General features: G+C 41.4%; 1 protein-coding gene across 30 annotated transcripts; it reads left to right on the top strand.

Annotated features, from left to right (window-relative positions):
- The first annotated feature begins 1,464 nt into the window (after positions 1 to 1,464).
- Positions 1,465 to 20,817, top strand: znf740a (zinc finger protein 740a). Of its 30 annotated transcripts, none has more exons than XM_086041630.1 (20): positions 1,466 to 1,842; positions 3,270 to 3,438; positions 3,585 to 3,767; positions 3,928 to 4,044; positions 4,510 to 4,630; positions 4,810 to 4,893; positions 7,507 to 7,590; positions 8,037 to 8,120; positions 8,504 to 8,587; positions 9,322 to 9,405; positions 10,050 to 10,133; positions 11,875 to 11,958; positions 12,294 to 12,377; positions 13,821 to 13,904; positions 14,219 to 14,302; positions 15,119 to 15,202; positions 15,528 to 15,611; positions 17,192 to 17,275; positions 17,629 to 17,747; positions 18,501 to 20,817. In XM_086041630.1, exons 2-20 carry the CDS (start codon positions 3,394 to 3,396, stop codon positions 18,672 to 18,674), a joined length of 1,851 nt encoding a protein of 616 aa, XP_085897756.1. In that variant the 5' UTR covers positions 1,466 to 1,842; positions 3,270 to 3,393; the 3' UTR covers positions 18,675 to 20,817. The 30 variants fall into 30 exon arrangements, with proteins under 30 accessions (XP_085897757.1, XP_085897775.1, XP_085897756.1 ...); XM_086041629.1 differs by having other exon boundaries at positions 3,928 to 4,074; XM_086041631.1 differs by lacking the exon at positions 3,270 to 3,438 and having other exon boundaries at positions 1,465 to 1,842; positions 3,928 to 4,074.
- The last annotated feature ends 1,269 nt before the right edge of the window (positions 20,818 to 22,086 follow it).

The raw sequence follows: 22,086 nt of genomic DNA, 5'->3' as shown, positions 1-22,086 counted from the left end.
GTCGCGGGAGTGGAGGAAGCGGGTCATGTGACTTTATGCACCAATGATCTTTGGTGTTACGTTACCTCTACCTGGCCCGGTTGTGTTTATTGTTCCAAGTCAGACAGCGTATTATTTACAAAACTACACTTTAAGATCATGAGAATCCAAGATTAAATTACACGCGTTCTGAGCGGACATGGCTTTACATAGCACGAAATAGAAGGAAATTAATGAAAAGTATGGAGTAGTTTAGATTGTGATGTATCCAGAGCCATTTTTCTCGGTAATTACTGTAGCTTTTTTTTTTAACTTGTCAAAATCCTCGGAATTTCAGATTCTCACCACTAAATATTGTTCAATTTCCGTTGTCCCCATGACAGAAGACCACAATTTAGTCATTTGTGGTGACATGTTTTGGCCGCAATCTCGTATTACTTGTCTGTGATTTAGTATTTTGTGGCCATGATTTACTATGTCGTGGCCACAAATGAGTATTTCATGTTCACAAGTTAGTATTTCGGTAAACGGTATACCTATTTCATGGTATGGCCACAAATTATTTCGTGGCCACAATGTTGTGTTTCGTGGCCACAATTTAGTAATTCGTGGCCACAATTTGTATTTTGTAGTCACAATTTAGTAATTCGTGGCCACAATTTAGCACAGTTGGGCATTCCGTCTATGTGATGGACCGGTGTTGTGAAATTCCTTGCTACCCGTCGAGACATCCTACCAATGCCCAGTGCGCTTGCGCATGCAACGCCGATCCGTGTTTTCGTTTAAATTTTGTAACTTTTTGCCCTACCTGTAGTACGTTCGGTTAAAAGTGGTGAGTACTTACTATTTTCGTTTTTATTTGACTTATTGGACTTTTTCATTGCCTCAAAACTACTTTTGGCATGAGTTTTCCCATCATAGCTTTTAAGCATTATGTGTTTTCTTGCGGTATCTTTTGAGCAAAGTGCTATTGGATTTTGCAGTCGGAATCGCTGACGGAAGCCCATTTAAAATCGCTGACGGAAGCCCGTATAAAATCAGAGGCGAAACGGCTTGTATTTCCTGGCCACAATTTAATATTTTGTAGCCACAATTTAGCATTAGGTAGCCACAACGTAGTATCTTGTGGCCATAATTTAGTAATTCGTGGCCACAAATTAGAATTTCGTATCTTGTGTATATATTATATAATATCCATGGGGCTCCATAATAATATAAAACCAAGGTGACATTAAAAAATGGTAATTAGATTTCTTTTTATTTCAAGTGTTTTTAAATGAAAATACCCTGTAAAATGTCTAAACGAATATTTATAATTACTGGACACGTGTTGAGGACAAGCATGCCATAAAATATAAAACTATAAATTGAAATGTAATTACTGTACTGTATTAGAGATGAAAATCAATATAGATGATTAATTTGAAATTTGTTATTCAAATAGTAGAGCATTATTGTTGTGGGGGCACTCATTATGAAGGAGGGCGCTGAAGCAGAGGCGCGGGTTGTTATGCTGAGTGCTTCTCTCCCTCCGCCTCTTCTTCTTCCTCCATCTGCGTCTCTTCAGTCGCGCCTCTGTCCGCAGAAAACCGCGCTTGGACAGCTACCACGAAAAACGTCCACGCAATTATACCCGAAACGTCGAGTAAACGCCGTCATCTAATGTTCAAATGGTTTCCACGAGCGTTTAGGGCTTTTTGAGTCGACGCTGGCTGGCCAACGAGTGGTTGCAGAAGATGATCCCTTGGCTCGGGGAGGCTGTGCTGCTGCTGCGTGGGGGAGTGGGTCCTTACATCCTGTGGCGTTTCCTGTGTTTGTAAACTAGACGCTCTCGGAAAATCCTCGGCCGACCCAAGCTCCAAGGTAAAACGATTATTCTTTCATTGCATTTTTTCTTTTCTGTTTTTGTTAGGGTTTCGCGATTAATTTTATGGCGAGCGCCACATGGTTCCAGGCGCCCACGTAAGAACAACGGTGGACGCGAGACATTTAACTCGGTATTTTAGCTTCGACGTTAGCCGTTGCGAGCTAATGTTAGCTTGTTCGTCGAGAGGGGGAGGCTCTCCGCGACGGCCATTATGAGCGTCGTTATCGCCCCATCTAGTCTCGAGCGACTCGGGCTTTGTCTTCCAAGATTCACGCAGAGAGCTACATCGTTTAATCCACACTGCACGGCGGATATGTTCGTCTGGCTGCTGCGTGTAATTAAAGATTAAATGGCGTAAAATAACACGCACCGTGAAACATTGCAGTGGGCGAGGGCGCTACCAAGGCAAGCCAGCTAATGGCTACTTGATGTTCGCTAAACTAGCGTCAGGTTTGGTTGACGCGCGAAGGCCAAGCCCTGCAAAATGTCGAAAAATAGCAACCCCTCTTTCTCAAACATAAGTTGGTAATAAAGTACCACGGTCATATCCATAACATACCTCACAATGTACTATTATTTTTGTGAGCCAGAGTAATGTTGTTCGCTTTATTACTCAGTAACAAGTGTTCACAATGTTAGCTTAGCAAAGCTAATATAGCATTGTACATTTTACCCAAATAAATATTTTCCGTTTTTTCCCATTTTACTTTGGTTCTCATAATTGTACGTGAGCGTAACGAATTATAAGGGAAACACAATGTACGTAATTCCGAAAACTACTACCAATTATCATGGAGTTTTTATTGAACGTTTTACAACTGTCCTGTTTAGTTGTTAGCTTGTTGCTACAGCCCAATTGAGCTAAGTCTAATGTCATTTAAAAAAAGAGAGAGAGAGAGAATTCATTTATGGCATCTTGTGTTTCACCATTATTTCTGACAGGTATTCAACTAAAGTACAGAAAGAATATATACTGAATTTTGTTTAATTTTTTTTTCAACTTTGTGGTGGACAAAATGTCATTTTCCATATAAATCCATGTCACAATCCCATGTCAACATGTCCCATGCTATGTATGTTGTCAGTTATTGCCATATATTTCTGTATTTTCTATCACCTACCAATTTAAGATAGTACTAATACTAGGTGTATGTAAGTTCAGATTGTTCACATGGGTGTTACACTCTTAGTACTTTACCTATGGGTCCATGAAGCCAATAAGTACATTTACAATTGTACTTTAAAATGACTTAATAGTGTCAATAATTTAGTGGGATAACTTACTGTCAGATAAGATGCGTATATAGATCCAGCAGCTCATACTTGTGTAAACAACCACTGGAGTGTATGTACCTTAAAAGGCAAAAAGTGATGTTGTGATTCCATGTGTTGTCTATTTCATCCACATCCTCCTCTTCTTCAGTTTGAATGCTAGATGAGTGAGGTGGGTGTGGCTTCCCACCAGCCTGACCATCCTGACTGACGGCTCTCTGGATGACCTTGTCCCCACCCCTGTCCCTGCGCTCACACACACCGTTACCACAGCAATGTCACACCTGCCCAGCAGCTCAGTCCGCGACCATATGAAATGGGTTTGTGTTTTATAACACCAAAGTGGTTGCAAGTCACTTTTTGATGAACAGTCTTATGTCACTCAGGATGTTGTCATTGATAATTGCAGTGCAGTAGATGCATGTCAACAGATTGTTAATCTTAAATCTCATTTTTCATTTCCTAGGCCGGTCTGCTCGGCTGTGAAGCGGTGCTCTCGAGTATGGCCCTGATGCAGGCCAGCACCATGGCGGCTCCACCCAAAAAGATGATGGCTCCACTCGGACATGCACCGCCACAGAGGGACGGACCTGACCGTGGTCCACAGAGTCACATGATCCTCCCGTCTGGCATGAGCTGTCCGCCCCTGGTTAGGATTCACTGTGAAATTTGCGCTTAAGTGTTGACTTTTTCTCAAATACGAGGCAAAACGTACAGATTTTCACCACTGGCTTTGTATAGCGTTTAAAAATTTCTGGAGTTCTGAACAGCACAAATTCTGAAACAATGTTCTTTATGCTTTATTTTAGCTGATCCGGAAAGAAGGAGAATTCCAAGCTCCGCGCCTGCTGGATGAGAAGGACATGAGGACCAATGAGGACCTGCAGCAGAAAAAAAAGAACAGGAAATCAGTGGCGCCCTGTAAAGTGAGAGAACAAGAGGGAAGGGGAGGGAAGGTCAGTGGCTGTGATTGCAAAACAGGGAACGGTCTCGGAGCGCTCCCCCTCTTGGGGCTCTCCCTAGTCTGCACATTTGTTTGTGCGTGTGGGGGTGGGGGGAGGAGCGCAGGGAAGATGTAGTGGGGGTGGAGGATCTGGAGAGGAAAGCGGGGGGAGGGGAGCAGGGCAGAGCGGTGCACAATAACAGCAGTTGTGTGCATAACAGGGGGAGCAGCAACACGGGCTTTTGGAGGGGATTGTAAACTAATTCTCCATCAATCCTAGCAAAAATTCTCAAAAAAAAAAACACCTTGATTGTAGGATATTGACATATAACTCATATAGCTTTTCATTAAGAAGACGGTCAGGAGAAGGTATGGAAACAAACGTCTTAGTTTATGACTGGTGCACAGGAAGTGTTGCTAAACATCTCTTCATTATTGTCCTCCTCAGGGCACAGGTGGAGATGAGAACGGTCCATCTTCCAAAGTGCAGAAAAACTTTATTTGTGACCACTGCTACGGAGCTTTTAGGAGCGGCTACCACCTGAAGAGACATATCCTCATTCACACAGGTATGCTTCATGCCATCAACCATGGTGCCCTGAATACAGCAAATCTAAAATGGTCTGGATAATAGCACTGTGCAGCAACTGTAAGGTTTAAAATGGCCTGTTTGGTATGATAGGTTTTGCCTCACAGTGTTAGTGGTTTCTGTGGGAGCTTGAACTAAAACTGGTGCTCTTCGGTTTAGGGGAGAAGCCGTATGCTTGTGCCGTATGTGACATGAGGTTTATTCAGCGTTACCACCTGGAGAGACACAGCCTCATTCACACGGGTATGCGTCTTTTAACCGTACCCATATTGCATATATCCTCCAGACTGCCTCTGTAGTCTGACACTTGAAATAATGGACGGATGTTCAGGGTTCATTTTGTCTGTGGACAGTAATTTCCAACAAAGCCACAACGCTAAAAAAAAATCTGTTGCGCCCGAAGCACTTTAAACACAACGTTTGTCTTCCAAGTTGTGTTTCCTCAACAAGTAAACCTGCTCCAAATGGTTTATCACGGTGTGCGGTCAATCGGTGCCAAGTCCACTATTAAAAACCCTTGCTTTTTGTTAGTTTACCACTTAGCATTCATAGACATTATGTTGACTACTACAGATGCTACAGAATTCATATGCAGATTTTCTTTCGTGTGTGTGGATGCTACATCTGGCCTTCAATGGTTTCTTGATCCTGGGTCTCTTACTTTTGTTTGACCCATTTTGTTCTAACATCATTGGCTTTACATGGTAAAACAGGAGTTTCCATTGCTTTTGTGCTATTGGTCCAAAAAAATATAAATACTTTATAATACAAAGACAGAAATGTCTTTTTGCAGCCATGCTTTTGAATGCATTTGCATTTCCGTTTAGTCACGGTTGCATTCGAGTTGGAAAGACCTAAGATTTTTTTGTAGGCAACTAAAATGCGATGAAAGTTGAATCTATGTTGATTAATCGATGACCTCATTGATATTTTTTCAGCACAGTACAGCAGTCCCCAACTTTATTTGCGCTACGGACCGGTTTCATTTTAAGACAGATTTTGACGGACTCTCATGGAAACAAATGAAAGCAAATGATCAAAAATAAAAAAATCACTATCAGTAATCAGTAAGTAAGTATCAGTATCAAGTAAGTGTTGTTTGACGTCGGCACATATTTATACATAATCACCATACAAATTTTAGATACACATACATAAATAGATTTAATTATGTGTGCATATGTCCTAATATGGAGATTAATTATGTGTGCATATGTTCTAATATGGAGATGGACAGTTAAAAGATACAGATAGCAAGGCATGAATTTCCACGCTCAGACACTGAGGTTTATTAACAGCTCATACAACAGCTCCCCCTATGGTCACAAATTCTTATGAGTCATATTTTTTCCTCATAACACCGGTCTCATCTTGTGTTCCATAGCACAGTGTGTTATAAGATGGATGTGTTAGGAAGTAATAGAGGTGCAGTAAAGTTATAAAAGCAAGATTTCTTGATAGTGGACTTGAAAATTGACTCATGGACTGCAGAGTTTGTCCTCAATAAATAAGCCAGATGTGGACTTTTTACATAAAAAAGCTTTTTCTATTAATCACTTCATGGACATCAAAGGACTATGTCACCTTAGATTTAAAAAATGCTTTTTTTTTTAAAGAATTATGATTTGAAGAAAAGACAGCTTGTGATGTAAGTAACACTCCTTTTTATTTGAGTATAAGAAAATAAATCTATAATTACATTGGTGTTTTGACATCAGGATTATTTTCAAAGAGAGGCGACAGGATACCTAGACTTCAGATGACATGAACAAGAACCTTTATAATCACTCCACTACCTGTCATCTTGACATCCCAAACATGTGATTTTACTTAATATGGACATTCTTGGCATGGTATTAATAATGGGGTTGCAACCACAATATAAGTTTTCATTCTATTGGTGAATTCATTTTATTTAATAATTTAAAGATGACAAGTTGCTATAATTATTGGTGAATCTTGATATTGGGCGTGTGTAATTCAAATTATGGTACGTGAGGTGGAAGGAACTGCTGTATTAATTAATTATGGTGCTAGTGAAATGTGGTTGTGTTAAAATTATGCTTACATTTTTTTCCCACGTGTTGGTTTGTAGTAATTTGCATCCTCCAGCCTGTTGTATTTTGACTGAAGTAATGTCCTGCCGTGTTTCCAATTAGTCCTTTGATGTCCACCCACATCTATACATCGTTGCTGTCCTGTGAAAAACACGTATGTCCAATTTAAGATTTTTTTTTTTTAATGTTAACGTTAATGCGATGTCTGTAACGCAGAAACACCATTTACATAAAAATTAATAGTATGGGCATAAGTGTTTCTCACAGGACAGCAACGATATTCGCATTAATGGCTGCGGACCCTGTGGCTAAGATTAAGAATTAGCTCTGGCTTTTTTTTTTTAATTCTTTTTTTTTTTTTTTTTTTTTTTTTTAGTTGAGGCTTTCAACAAAATTTCAGTGATGTGAGTTTGGAGCAGGTATTGAATGGCAAGCTTTAAGCATCCAGGGGCAGGTCATGCCTAAAAAAAATGAAATAAAAACAAAACAACCAACACCCTTTCCCCAGTGTTAAGAAGGTCATTCCTCATAGTAACTAGTGGTGCAAATGTGTCTGCTTCCGCTGGCCAGTGTGATCGCTGTCTTGCGCGTTTCTTTGCTGTCTTGCTGCTGCTGCTGCCTTGTGTGTCTCGTTCACGCATGCTTGGCTCACATCCTGTGGCTGTTTTTGTCTCATAACTCCACACAACAAATGCTTCCAAATACCAGAAGACACAATTGGACCTAAACAAGCCTTGAATGACTGTCCCTTTCAATGCCAAAGTGAGGTCGTAGCTAATGTGTTACTTTGTGTATGTAGGGGTGAAGCCGTACGCTTGCTCCATGTGTGACATGAGGTTCTTCCAACGTTATCATCTGGCAAGACACAGCCTCACTCATACTGGTATGCGTCTACTTGCACTAGCTTCTCCGGTAGAAGTGCCTCCACTTAGCCGCTCGTTAAACAAAAGACAGAAACAATCTGTCTCAATTGACTTTCACATTTTTTTTTTAAACTTGAAATGTTAGGAAGAATGAAGATGTATCCAGACAGCCAAATGTCAAATAATTCTAGCGTTACGTGAACACGTAAATGTACGAAACGTCAGCTTTTCCCCCGCCGAATGCTCTACTTTGTTCCGCGCAATTATTACTTCTTTGTCCCCCCAAAAAAATCTTTTGACACATTTTAATGTGGCTGACATGATTTGGGGCGTATTATTAAACACAGCCAAACTTGAGTTGCTGGGAGGGTGTGTGGATGTATAAGAAGAGCTACACGTGAGGGAAGAGTTGATGGTTCTGATTTGTTGTGTTTCTAGCTTCTACTGACATACTTTTTGTGTGTAGGGGTGAAGCCATACGCTTGCTCCATTTGTGACATGAGATTTTTCCAACGCTACCACTTGGCAAGACACAGTCTCACTCACACGGGTATGAGGTTGCTCTTCCTTGATCCATTTAAACTTTCCTACTGGCCTAGTAGTCATTAACTCTGCCTTATTTCTAGAACGATATTCAACTGGTCTTCTTAGGCCCGTAGCGGGGTGGTGCTTGTTACAACTGTTATTTGACTTTGAACTCTTGGTGTTGGCACACTTTGACCTTAATCTGACAAGACAAACATGTTGAACTCTTTCAACGCGTATTGTGAGCGATTAGAAAACAAGCTAAAGCTAGCTCAGTCCGTAAAGTGTCGTATACTTGTGCCACTGCCTTTGGCATGTCTGGATACATAATAACCGGGTGTGTCCTGTTGAGATCATTGTGGTGTTTGGTTTTTCTTTTTACAAAACATTTTTGCTCTGTGTGTACAGGGGTGAAGCCATATGCTTGCTCCATGTGTGACATGAGATTTTTCCAGAGATACCACCTGGCGAGACACACTCTCACACATACGGGTACATGTTTATTCTCAACCCCTCTCACCTTACCACACATTGGAGTGTTGGAGTGTATAGGCCTCACCCTACCTGTCAGAGCACTGGGACACAAACGCCTTTCCACTGCGCGATACCTACACGGCTCTAATCACTATTGACCTATTTCCACTGTCATAACCAGGTACTATTTCCTGTACCTGGTCGGTTGAGGTTCCAAGCATGACGTGACGAGACAATATGGTGTAAACGGCTGCAGATTTGTCGGTGTTGAATTTGTAACATTTGGATACAAGACTAGAAATGGTGAAAAACAACACACATGCTAATGTTAGCAATGTTAGCATACCCTGTCGCTGTACTTTTGTTCCACAATGTCTGTTTTCTTGCTGGTGCCAGCCTCCTCTGGAATAAAGTCTCCATTTATTGTTTGGTAGCACGACTAGTCTTTGTTTTTTTTTTTTTTTTTTTTTTTAAAGTGGAAAACCAACAGATCCAAACAAGCCGAGGACAGCCGTGTAGGTGCCACGCCACACAGTGGAAAAGCAGCGCAAAAAGCAGACAAATAAGGGCCCATTAATTTTGTAGTTCTTTCATGACTTATTTTTGGTTTACTTCTTGCATCGGCCTGAATGTGTGACTAGGAACTCGTTAGCCATAGTATGTACTGGCCCCAAACTGACTTGTACAAAAATACATTTGTGTTTGTAGCTGACAGGAGCACTTTAATAAAGTTTGGTACTGTATGCATTCAGGGGTGAAGCCGTACGCTTGCTCCATGTGTGACATGAGGTTCTTCCAACGTTACCATTTGGCAAGACACAGCCTCACTCATACCGGTATGCTGCATTTGTTCCCCTTTTACTTTAAACCCTTTAAATATAAACGAGCAACAACATGTCTAACTCATTTTTTTTAAGTCCCGTTTCCTACAATAAGATCATTATGTAATGGGTGGAAAATTTCCACTAAAAGTGTAGGCTTTGTTGGAAAACTGTCCACTGAAAAAAATGTCCCTCCTTGTGATTGAAAACTGTAATGTTACCATAGCATGTGTTATCATTGAGCACTTTATGACACCACCAACAGCGGGCACATTACACAAATAAGACTTAATGGCAGACATCAGTAGTCTGAAATACCCAAAAGAGAAGTTCCATTTCTCCCGATTGAATCAATATTTGGCTTCTTGACCATTGAAATGGTGCATTTGCAACAACTTCGGCTCAACAACGTTGAGCTTGTCTGCACTGAGACTGAACATTATTAAAGTACCTCCTGTGTATACCTCTCGAGCTCAGCTTACTTGTAATCATACAACTTAGCTTATGATGTCTGCCAGTTCTTTCTGGCGTAATGTCTCACCTACGGTCTGTTTGATAGCATGCTGTTATAAAAGCACCCAATAGCATGTCCCTTGTGTCTTTTACATGCTGCGTGTTTGTGTTTGGAAATGATTCAAACCTTCTTGTGTTCCATTCAGGAGTGAAGCCATATGCTTGTACCATGTGTGACATGAGGTTTATACAACGTTACCAGCTGGAAAGACACAGTCTCACTCACACAGGTAGGTCTTTCTTATTTACCGGTAAATGTGGCATGGGTCACACCGTCACGGTCATCTGGCTGCCTTGGAATTGTCTTACCACTTGTCACAATGTAGCCAAATGATCGTGCGATGTCAAGTGTGCACTTCACAAGTAGTTGTGTAGTCTGACGGAATTGAAAGTTCCCCTCCTACTTTTCTTATGACAAAGTAAAAATAACTTTGTTTTTAATTGTTGTGTTTTTGTTGTATCGTGGCGTCATACATTGAAGAATCATAATTGAAGATAAGGTGTTTGCTACGTAGGCCTTTATTCATAGACGTCAGACAATTATTTCATCGATTTGGCATCAAATCGGTGTGAGGGATTGTACCAGTTAGTCATTTCGGTTAGTCCTAGGTCAGAAAATATTTTGTAATTACGGTAGTATGTATTTCACCCATAACATTCCACACAGGTGAATTATTGTGTCATTGCTCATTCAATTTACTGACATTGTCTTTTGTAGCTTTTTCTTTGACATGATTTTCACAGACGCATGAATTATTAACTGATCATAGGGCTGGGCGATATGACTGAAAAAATAGTAAGATGTAAGCATTTCATATTGGTCCATTGATAATTGTTGACTTAATATTTTTTTTTTTAAGGACCAGAAGAAAAAGGCCTAATTTAGATCATTTTATTTTCATACTTGACCTTTAATAAGAGGTATTTAAGTATTTCATCCATCCATTATCCAAACCACTTATCCGTCAATATGAATAATTATTGATTTTTTTCAACTATTTAAAATAAGAAAACGAACTGTTTTTTGTGTACATTGTAATGTAGTGTAATATGCAAAGTTGCTTCTCCAGAAGTGCGCTGTAATATGTAGAACATGCATACCGGAACTCCTTTATTGCTACAACCAATCAATCCAGAGGTACTATCAGGTTACTGTGCACAATATAATCGTTTTGCAACAGTTGTACTGAGTCGATAGTCATTTATTTGAATGAAGTGACGCCACACTTCTTCGTGTTTGGAGTCGGCTGCGCTTATACCGTACGTCCGAGCCTACAACACGCACACCGCCGGGGTCGAGGTTTGCTTGCTGATTTCGTTTTCTAGCAAACATTTTATCGAAGGCATTTTCTATCGATATGGAACTATCGTCCAGCCCTAACAGATCAACTGACTTGTTTAGTATTGCATCATCATTTGATCACAATGTTTTTCAGAGTATCTGTCGTCCTACAGTTATCAGTAAATCAGTTATCAACGGTGTTAGATTTTATGTCTGATTGTACATTGCAGATGTTACGTTCTTACATATTGTGAATAGTTTGCCAACTGCCTAAAATTGTCTAACCTGCGATCAGCGTTGAAAAATAAATCTTTAGAATGAGGAAATCTCTTATTGGCTATTGTGCTTGGTGAAATGTGTCCAATTAGGACCTCAATTATTCCTTTGGATATTTAGGTTCCTAGGTTTGCAGATTGGTTCTTTTTTGCTCTCCGGATGATTTTTATTGTCCATCAATATTTAGAAATTTGACACACTGACTGTAGAATTAGCAAGCCTAGTCGTAGAGAAAAGTCATGTTGAATTGGAACGGCAGATGTACTTCCTCACCTGGTGGAATCTCTGCAGCAAACTGAGCGCTGATAAGTGCAACCAAACTTTACTAAACACCTAGTAAAGTTGAGCGGCGATCATTTTTGGCAGTTGAATCATTTCTTTTCCACGCTAAAGCTGGTACTTTGTGTGCATAGGGGTGAAGCCGTACGCTTGCACCATGTGTGACAAGAGGTTTTTTCAGCGCTACCACCTGGCGAGACACAGCCTCACTCATATGGGTATGCGCCTGCCAATCTTAAGACAGTCACACCATTAGGATGCTGCAACATCTGTTAAATGTCTGTGTTCTGACACATTGTTGAGGGGGCAGACTCAGTGTATTAGCGCCAGTAACATTATTGGCCTGCGTAATGTAAGTGGATCCGAAAATTGTGATTTGATACAAGCACCGTTTTAGCTCAGACTTTGCCCATGTCACTATTGTTAGGGTATGACATTGGTTATTAACCACAGACATCAATTTAGCCCGGATGAGTTGATTTTTAATACCTGAAGATTTCTTGTTGCTTTGGTGCAGAGACACAAATTAATGCTGTTGATGCTCTGCATTTAGGTGTGAAACCTTATGCTTGCACCATGTGTGACATGAAGTTTTGTCAGCGTTACCACCTGGCGAGACACAGCCTCACTCATACGGGTAGGGCTCCGTACACCGTGCCCAGTACATTCTGTGTGCACCTTTACATATGTCACCTCACTTCAGGAAATCACTCATGTGCAACTTACCATATCGGAAATCTTTTGTTTTGATGACGGTAGGCTCCCGTCATGTTTGAGTGTTATTTCAGTAGTAAAGGTGTATTTATTCCTATAGCTGTCAATACATTTCCTTTATGTAGTGTCAAAAATATAGATATAAAAATAAATCGATTAGCTACTATTGATAGATGGGTCAAACAGACAAAACAAATCAATACCTCTGGTAGCTTGTCTTAGGATTTGTAACATGGTTACATATTCTCATGCTGTATTTTTTCTGCTGGCTGTCTTTTAATTGAAAATATGCATCTGCTGTATTTGCATGAAAACATACAAACAAACATGGGCATGGGATGCTTGTCTTAGGAGGTAAAGGCAGTCGCCATTTTGTTTGGAGGTGACAAAAGCAAAACTTTAATTAAGCTTGTGAACAATGATGACCTCTGAAGAGAGTTAGTGTACACTTTTATGGGAATACGGCTTCTTAGCAAGAAGACGCAAAGAGTTCTCTTTTGAGCAGCTTTTATCTTTTTGTGTCAATTGCTTCGGCTTTCAAGACCCCGATTGCTTGTCAAGCATGTCAAGTATGGTTTCTTAAAGCGGAAGTCAACCCCCCCCCCCCCCCCCAAAAATCTTGACAAACATATGTTCTATGAGCCTCCACTTTCTAGCTTTCTGATTAATATCGCCTTTGTGGAATATGAGTTAAACAGCGAAATCCACCCGTTTTTAGCTGTCGCAGGGGGCGGCCATTTTGCCACTTGCTGTCAACTGAAATTGAAATCACAGTTGCTCAGGGCTCAGGTGACGACCAATGATGGCTCACCTGTTTTCTGAAGCTGGCCATGATTGGTCGTTACCTGAGCCCTGAGTAACTGTGATGTCATTTTCAGTTGACAGCAAGTGGCAAAATGGCCGCCCCCTAACATGGACCAAAATGGGTGGGTTTTACTGCTTAACTCATATTCCACAAACGCAATATTAATCAGAATGCTGTGTTATGACTAGTGGAGGCGCATAGAACATATTATTCTAAAAAAAAATGGGGTTGACTTCCGCTTTAACTAGCAGCGGCGAACCCCCACTGACCAATTGATAATGGATTTGATAGACATTTGGTAAAACTTGTTTTGATTGGCTTGTTTGACATTAGCTTGCCATAGATAGCGTGTCATTTACCTAAGTAGTGTTTAATTACTCCACAAAACCTAAAGCCACTTGAGCTAAATCCTTTATGGAAGAAATGTCAACGAATTGGGATATTGCCATTGCATTAATTGGGAAACGTGTGGTTAATAACCAATAGCGTAGGTAGGTATGTTTACATAGACAAAACTGCAAAGTGAAGCAAAATATTATAACGTTGCCACTTTGCATTTAGGTGTGAAACCTTATGCTTGCACCATATGCGACAAGAGGTTTTTTCAGCGCTACCACCTGGCGAGACACAGCCTCACTCATATGGGTATGCGCCCACCTTGCCCATGACACTTGAAAAAGTCGCATTTGACTTAACATCACAATCACACACACAGCATATGTGACGGACGCCTAAATTCATATCATATCTCCAAATACATTTTAGGTCTACAGCTGTGGATTATTGCTTTCCACGTTTTGTACAGAGAATTGGTCATTAAAAAAAAAAATGCTATATTTCCTGAAAATGTTGGTTTACAACCCATCAATTCTAAGTAGAGAAGTACATTGCATCACTGTTGGATTGTGAACACCAAAAAACGAAGTGTGACAGTAATACCTGTAATACTCTGCGTTTAGGTGTGAAACCTTTCGCTTGCACCATGTGTGACATGAGGTTTGTTCAGCGCTACCACCTGGCCAGACACAGCCTCACTCATACTGGTATGCGTCCATGCACCTGCCCCTCAATCTTGTTGAACCCTTATCACTAAAAAAGCTTTTAGCACACACAGCCTCATTTAAAATACTTCTTTGATTAAGGCGAAATGTGTTTGAAAAAAAAAAAACAACAACAAAACATTTGTGTACATTAGCGTAACCGCCGCGTTAGCTTAGCAGTTGAAGGCAATCATCCTCACGAAAATGGAGGACGCTATCTTAGGATATTGTAGTGTGTTTTCACAATGCAACAGTTACAGTGGGACTATTACACCGCCAGATGCCAACCCTCCCAATTTCCCAGAATGCCCGAGATGAGGGCAATCAGCCCAACTCCTGACATGAACGACGTGAATAGGTCCTTCACATTTCAAAATAACGCGTCCTCCGTTGTCGCTGTGTGTTCTCTCATCACACGGTGTGCCAGACACATTGCACGGCATGTCGATGCTGCGAGCTCTTGCACATGAATTCCCAATTAGACTCGATCACTAGTAGACACCCGCGATGTCGGCGGTTGTGCTGGTTTCAGCCTCCTGGGCATTTCGGGAAGTCGGGAGGATTGGCATCTCTCTGTTACTGGCAGATACGTGCATGAAATAAACAATCGAGCACCGCGTCTTGTTATCGTTGTTGTTGTTGTTGATGCAAACTGCAGTGCCGCAAAGCCGCTAAAGGCACTGCAGAGAGGCTGAATGAAATTGGTTTTCTGCATGAATTGGCGACTGTGTGGTTAATAACCAATAGCGTCGGGATGTACTGACTGGCAAAGAATGAAAATGGAGCGTAAGTCATGTAACATTGCCACTTTGCATTTAGGTGTGAAACCTTATGCTTGCACCATGTGTGACAAGAGGTTTTTTCAGCGTTATCACCTGGCGAGACACAGCCTCACTCATATGGGTATGCACCCGCCCACCTAAACAATGACACTGACCCAACTTCCAATATGGATGATGATCATTAGTCACAAGGCGGATTTGCTCGTGCGCCATTAAGCGTTCGGACTCGCAAACACTACATGAAAGCAAAACAAGAGTGTGACATCATCAGCTCATGTTGTGTTAGCTGTGGATTTGAAAATTGGCCAAACACAACTTCAACGTATTCATTGGATTGAGTTCTGAAAAGTGGTTAACAACCCATCAATGACAATTTGACTAATCGATGGATGATGGAGCCCGAATGACAAGTCTTGAAAATTAATGTCTTAATGCTCTGCGTTTAGGTGTGAAACCTTTTGCGTGCACCATGTGTGACATGAGGTTTGTTCAGCGCTACCACCTGGCGAGACACAGCCTCACTCATACGGGTAGGGGTCCGCACACCTGCCCCCTCTCATCTTTCCAGTCACTCAGTGTGTTTGACGCAATCTTTCCAAGAGCGTAGCTTACGCACCGCCAGAAATACGAACACTTATTTTAGACCTCTCCCTCTAATCTTAGCAAAAGAACGTTTGAGAAACCTCCATAAGGCTTTTATCGTGCGTAGCGGTTGAAGCTAACGACGCCACCCAGCCAACTTGTTTTGATCGCCGCACATGCTAATCTCTGAACATACAACTCTAGATCTCAGCCAAAGAGCGCCTCAGATGTGGATTTGTGTAATCCTCCGTCTTGTTTTCCCACCGGGACTATTTCACAAGCTGACCCGGTGGCTTGCACTTAGTTTAGCGTATTAGATTAACTCGTTGTTGTAGTTTGTTTCCTTTTGTTCAATTTTAAGCACAAATAGATTTTTTATAAAAAAAGAAAAACTGTTGTTTTGTTCTGTACTTATGAAGCTCATGCATTACATTTCTCATCACTTTAGCTGAAAATGCTTATTTTTGCACAGCATTCTGATTAATATTACGTTTGTGGAATATGAGCTAAGTAGTATAATCCATCTTCTTGTGTCACTTTCTGTCGACTGAAAATGACATCACAATTGCTCAGGGCTCAGATAACCACCAATCATGGTGAGCCGTGATTGGTCGTTACCTGGGCCCTGAGCAACTGTGATGTCGTTTTTAGTCAACAGAAGTGACAAAATGGCCGCCGCCGTTTAACTCATATTCCACAAACAGAATATTAATCCCAATGCCGTGTTTAGATTTGTGGAGTCATATAGAATTTATTGTCAAGAAATTTTGGAGGCTGACTTCCGCTTTAAAAAAAAAAAGGAAAAAAACTGTACAAAACTGCAACTCATAACTGTTGAAATATCTTTAAGCATATGCTTATTGAACATCTTTGTAGATTTGCAAAATGCTGTTTTTTTAATTTTATTTTTTAATAGGGATCTTTGTTTTCAAATTCCAACAAAAGGTTCAGGGAGCTCCCAGGTGATTCAGCATGTTTAAAATCAAATTAAAACAGTAAATAGCTCCCTACAGTTTTCTACATTAAATAAAACATTTCCATTTTTCAAAATAACTGAAATGTTAAACTCTCACTTTTCTTCTTTTTGGTTGTCGTTTTATTTCAAGGGGTTAGAGTTAAAAACAAACGGTGCAGAGTTCCCAGGGTATCTCTTAGAAAGTGGTCTTCACTGATTGGCCGGGAGAAATCTCAGTGCTCTCCTCCCTGATAGTGCGGAATCATTATGACCCAAGTTGACCCCTTGCCCTTTAAAGGACTCCTTACATGTATGAATTAGCATTCATTCATGACACTCACCCTTGAACGTGGGAGAACAAAAGCGAGGGCTCTCCCAGAACATACACAACGCCTCATTTTTAATCTTGACGCAGTGCGCTTGACATATTGTGTTCCAGCTGTATCCTACCCACCTGGTTGCATGTGTGAACATTTCCGCATTGTGCGTGTGTGGCCGAGGTGATGTTGCACGTTACTTGACCTTGTGTGGTTGTGTGGCGGGTAGGCCTAATACGCTGCTCTGTGTGTGTAGGGGTGAAGCCGTATGCTTGTTCCATGTGTGACATGAGGTTTATTCAGCGTAACCACCTGGAGAGACACAGCCTCACTCACACGGGTATGCGTTCCGTTGCCGCGCCCCACCACTGCCGCTCGCGCATCCCCCTCCCCCCGCCCCACTCCCGCGACGTCAACACCGCAACCTCCACTTTGATGGGATGTTGAACCAGCATCACACGCCGCCCAGATGTCGTTGCGTACATCTGGGCCATGATAACTCCACGTTGAACTACACATAATGAGTTGATGAGCTGGCCTTTTGACAACGCAAACACTCATTAGTTACAGCTAAGGCTTTCTTTTCCTACTTTTGCTGCTATGCTAGTCCTCAAAAGACAGTTTGACACACAATAGTGGTGCAAAAACAACAAATATTGACGCATTGACTCTGTTGTGTGTGCTTTTTGCTAGGGGAGAAGCCGTTTGCGTGCGACATGTGCGATATGAGGTTTATCCAGCGCTACCACCTGGAGAGACACAAGCGCGTGCACAGCGGCGAGAAGCCTTACCAGTGTGAGCGCTGCCAGCAGGTGGGCACCACGTATTTTGTTTTATTCCACAGGAATCGCATGTTTTTATTGATTTTAATAACTGGCGTGATAAAGGGTGTTCCAACTGGTGTTCTGAACTTGCAAATGTTACATTGTCAATTTTGAAAAGATGAATTTTAAGGGTTCATTGTTTTATTTGCTTTCCTTAAGCGTTGATTCTCACCTGCTGTCACTCGGACTGCAAACGATTATTTTAAGAAAACATTTAATCGGAGATGGATTTGTGTTGTATTGGATATATTTCTGTATTTATTTGTATTTATTTCTTTGGATCTCCCCTTTGAGATAAGCCGTCTCATTTTAGACAGAGTCCAACAGATTTTTGACAGATTTAAAAAAAAAAAAAAATGTTTTGACTTTTTGAGATCAGGTTTTTGTTTTTCAATTTGACCTAAAAAAAAAGCTATAAATGCAAGGTAAAACCCAAAGTTTTACCTTGCAATTATAGCTATGAAAAAAAACCTCCACCTTTTGCTGAAGCTAACCCTTAAGTCATAAATCTTACTAAATATATTGCATATTATATTATTATTACTTAAAAACCTGTTGTGCTAGAGTAAAAACAAGGTCAGATTTGGAATTATTGCACCAGTAGCTGTCACCCCGGGACTCATGTTTTCCATTTTAAATTCCCATGAACGTTTTCTAAACTCTTTGCATCTCTTGCATTTAAGTTGGCACATGTGTGGAAAAACTTGTCTTGACAAAAGTCCACTTGTTGTTTTCCCAAAGAACTTTTCCCGGACAGACCGTCTGCTGCGGCACCGCCGGCTGTGCCAGGGCCGCGGCGTAGCAAAAGTGGAGAGCCAACCGTGTTGTGAACCGCGCCAGTATGCCCAAGAAGCGCCACCCGCCCCCCCGACCTGGAGCCCCATGCACCCCCCTCCGGGTCGTCTGGCCGTCTGACATTCCACGTTGGCCGCGTCTACCAGGCCGCCAGACACAGGACAGGCTGACGGGCGCGGCGCTCGCTCTGCTCTGAGCCGCTCGAGCGCAGACTGACCATGCGGCTCCTGTCTTGGATTACTAATAACTACGGGACGTTTGTTGGTTTCGTTGTAACTGTTTCTTTTCTCCCTACCATTTTTTTTTTTTTTTAACAACGAGACTTTTCTGTGATAAAGAGCGTTCCTGTTTTGTACTTACTTGGTTTTTATTGTTCCAATGCATCCACATTTGTTGGTACTCTGTAATGACAGCAGTTGTTTTTTTTTTTTTTTTTTAATTGATATACAGGGACTTAGTTGCGAGGAAAAGCATTTCATTGTGTCACTTAGGTCCAAGTATGGCTCGCATCAACCAGATATCGCCGGCTTTGGCAGCTGTGTTTCAGTTAGTGTCACCATGGCAACGGTAGCTTGACCGGGACTCTTATTGTGAAGCCATCTGGTTGACCAGCGTTCTTTGCCTCTAACAACTTTAGAGGTACACTGTCTGTAAATATTGCTACTAAGTGGATTTTTTTGGGGGGGCGGGGTGGAGGGTGTGTGTCAGGAATTACCTACAGTCGTTTTATTGTTAACCAGGACTTCCAAGGAGTAGGTAATGTGTGGGCGATCCCATTTTGGACATGTCGAGGCCCCCCCGCCCCCCATGTTCTGTTGCGTGTACACATTTTTTCCCCCAATTTTATTTAGCCTTTTCCCCCTATCAATGTTTTACTCTTGTGTATCAGATGTATTTACAAAGACAAGGCCGCTTTTATGTCACAGTGGACGTTATTCCTCTAAACTGTCGTGGTTACAGAATGTTGGTGACCCCAGTGGCACAGAGAACGTCTTGCGTCGTCGTCACTGATGGGGAGTCACATGATGTCTAATACTGAAGGAAGCCCGGTCTGGTGAAACCAACACTCTGCTGCGCACTAACCATTGCCTTTTTTATGCAGATATTATGTGCTTGGTGTGTTTTAACAGGTGTATGTCATATCATTGGGTGTAGCCTTAACAAAGTGCGGATACACAAATAATCATTGTAATGCTAAACATTATTGTAACGAGCATTTTTGTTGTATCAGCGAAGGCAGAGAGGCTCCATCACGGCCGCTTGACTTCCTGCCGATGTATTTCTCAAACGTGACCCTCCTCAAGTTGTGTACTCATCCACGGTCTTGCGATGAGAAAGAGCCCTTTGTGTACATAAGACATCGTTGAGGTTGACTGAATGTAAGATAGGCGCAATCCCAGAGTGTATGTAGTTTCTTCCGTGATTGCCAGAAAGAACGTTCATGCTTTATGTTCAATACAAATGGACAGTGTTGATTTCTCTATGCTGTGTTTACAGCCGACGGACTGACGGAGGGTCAGGTTCGAGGAATGTGTCGACACTCTTCCAGCCGTGCACAAAGCATGGCGCCGGTGAATAGTGACACGTGTTAAAAGGGCAATACAGTACTTGTTGTCAGTTTACCGGTAGTTTTTAGTAGGACCACGCAAAAGAACCCTGACATTGCAATTGCTTATTTTTAACATGGAGGTTTTAACTTCCCGCTCGGATCAAACGTGGGTCCGAGTTTTATTTCAAGTACCTTTTTATTCGAAAATTGTAAACACTGGAGTGGCAGGGGAGGCAAAACGAGTGATGGATATTTTTGTTCCCTTCAATCTGTACTCTGTTTTAGACAAAGCCTCTTTCTCCTTGGAGAAGATGAACAGAAGCATTTGGATCAGTACAGCTGACAGTCCACTATGGTGGTCCGTTTGAAGAAAAAGATTCCTTCTAATGCAAAGTCCCTGGTATTTGTAGTAAATTATATTGATCATGCTATTAGGAGAGCGACGGCATAACGGTAGCTATCACAGATTAGTTGTTTTCTTTATTAGTCTTGCATGCAGAGTTATGGTCCTCAGTTGAAATAATAGAATCTTGATATTGATTATTTTGTGTAGAAAAATGAGTGCATACAAGTAACTTCCTAAAACTGTTACAATAATTATTGTAAAACGGGCTAACTAATAATGTACCCTTGTGATCCAATTAGTTTCAACCGTATGGAAATCGGAGGAGAGGCTTCTTACTATTATGCTGAAATAAAAACATTTGTTAAGGATCTCTGCCTCGTTACTTCAATTGATCACATTTGATTACCATTTCAACTACTGTTCCTATGCAAAGGTATTTTTGTGCGTACGTCAACTCAAAATGTTTCTTTACATACAATATGTTCTCTACAGCCCCACTAGTCTTAACACGGTATTTTGATTAATGTTATGTTGGTGGAATATGAAATAACGCAGCGAAATTCACCTATTAGCCATCTCAGGGGACGGCCATTTTGACACTTGCTGCCGACTGAACGTGACAATACAATTGCTCAGAGCTCAGGTAATGACCAATCACGGCTCAGCTTGTGAATGTCACATGACCAAACTGAACACTAGTGAGCCGTGATTGGTCGTTATTGTTACCTGTGCAACTATGATGCCATTCTCAGCCAGTGGCAAAATGGCTGCCTTCTGAGATTTTGCTGCTTTATCAATCTTTCATAAACACAATATTAATTAGACTGCCATGTTTAGACTAGTCAGGATGCATAGAAAATTATTGAATTTTTTTTTTTTTTAATTGCTTTCCCTTAAGCACAGATAGAACTTTCATCAAAAGCTTGCTGTTGATTATTATAATTTCATACTTCTCCAATTTGACACAAAGACACTAAAAACAAATAATGAACCTACAACTATTAGGAATAATTAAATTACAGAAAAAATAACTATTCAAAAATAGTTCTGTACTCTACATTTTCCACGGCATTCTACCTAATCCACAATTCTCAACAAATCACAACCATTTCAATTTTAAACTATTAAATCAAATCAGAACATTCGCAGCACTATTTATCACATTCACCAAATTCCCACAGTTTTGGTATTCCACGCTTCACAATATTCATTCATTCATTCATTCATTCATTATCCATACCGCTTATCCTCACAAGGGTCGCGGGGCGTGCTGGAGCCTATCCCAGCTGTCTTTGGGCAGTAGGCGGGGGACACCCTGAATTGGTTGCCAGCCAATCGCAGGGCACACAGAGACAGACATTCGCACTCACAATCACACCTAGGGGCAATTTAGACAGTCCAATCAACTTACCATGCATGTTTTTGGAATGTGGGAGGAAACCGGAGTACCCGGAGGAAACCCACGCAGGCACGGGGAGAACATGCAAACTCCACACAGGGAGGCCGGAGCCGGGATCGAACCCACGACCTCTGAACTGTGAGGCGAACCGTGCCGCCGCTTCACAATAAAATCCTCAAAATATAATTGATGTTCTGACCTCCAACTGCATTCAGGACACACACTACCCAAAATTCAC

Source organism: Filicampus tigris, chromosome 9 (genome assembly GCF_054856515.1).
Source record: "Filicampus tigris isolate MCC_2025a chromosome 9, RoL_Ftig_1.0, whole genome shotgun sequence".
In the NCBI taxonomy this organism is placed as follows: domain Eukaryota; kingdom Metazoa; phylum Chordata; class Actinopteri; order Syngnathiformes; family Syngnathidae; genus Filicampus; species Filicampus tigris.
Note: the sequence above shows the minus strand (reverse complement) of the source record. Positions and strands in the feature narration are given on the sequence as shown.

Excerpts from the sequence above, each read along its gene's own strand:
- znf740a (XM_086041629.1), top strand. The coding sequence starts at position 3,394 with ATGTCACACCTGCCCAGCAGCTCAGTCCGCGACCATATGAAATGG. Across the intron at positions 7,591-8,036 it reads ACACAGCCTCACTCATACTG|GGGTGAAGCCATACGCTTGC; the intron begins GTATGCGTCTAC and ends TTTTGTGTGTAG. Across the intron at positions 10,134-11,874 it reads ACACAGTCTCACTCACACAG|GGGTGAAGCCGTACGCTTGC; the intron begins GTAGGTCTTTCT and ends TTGTGTGCATAG.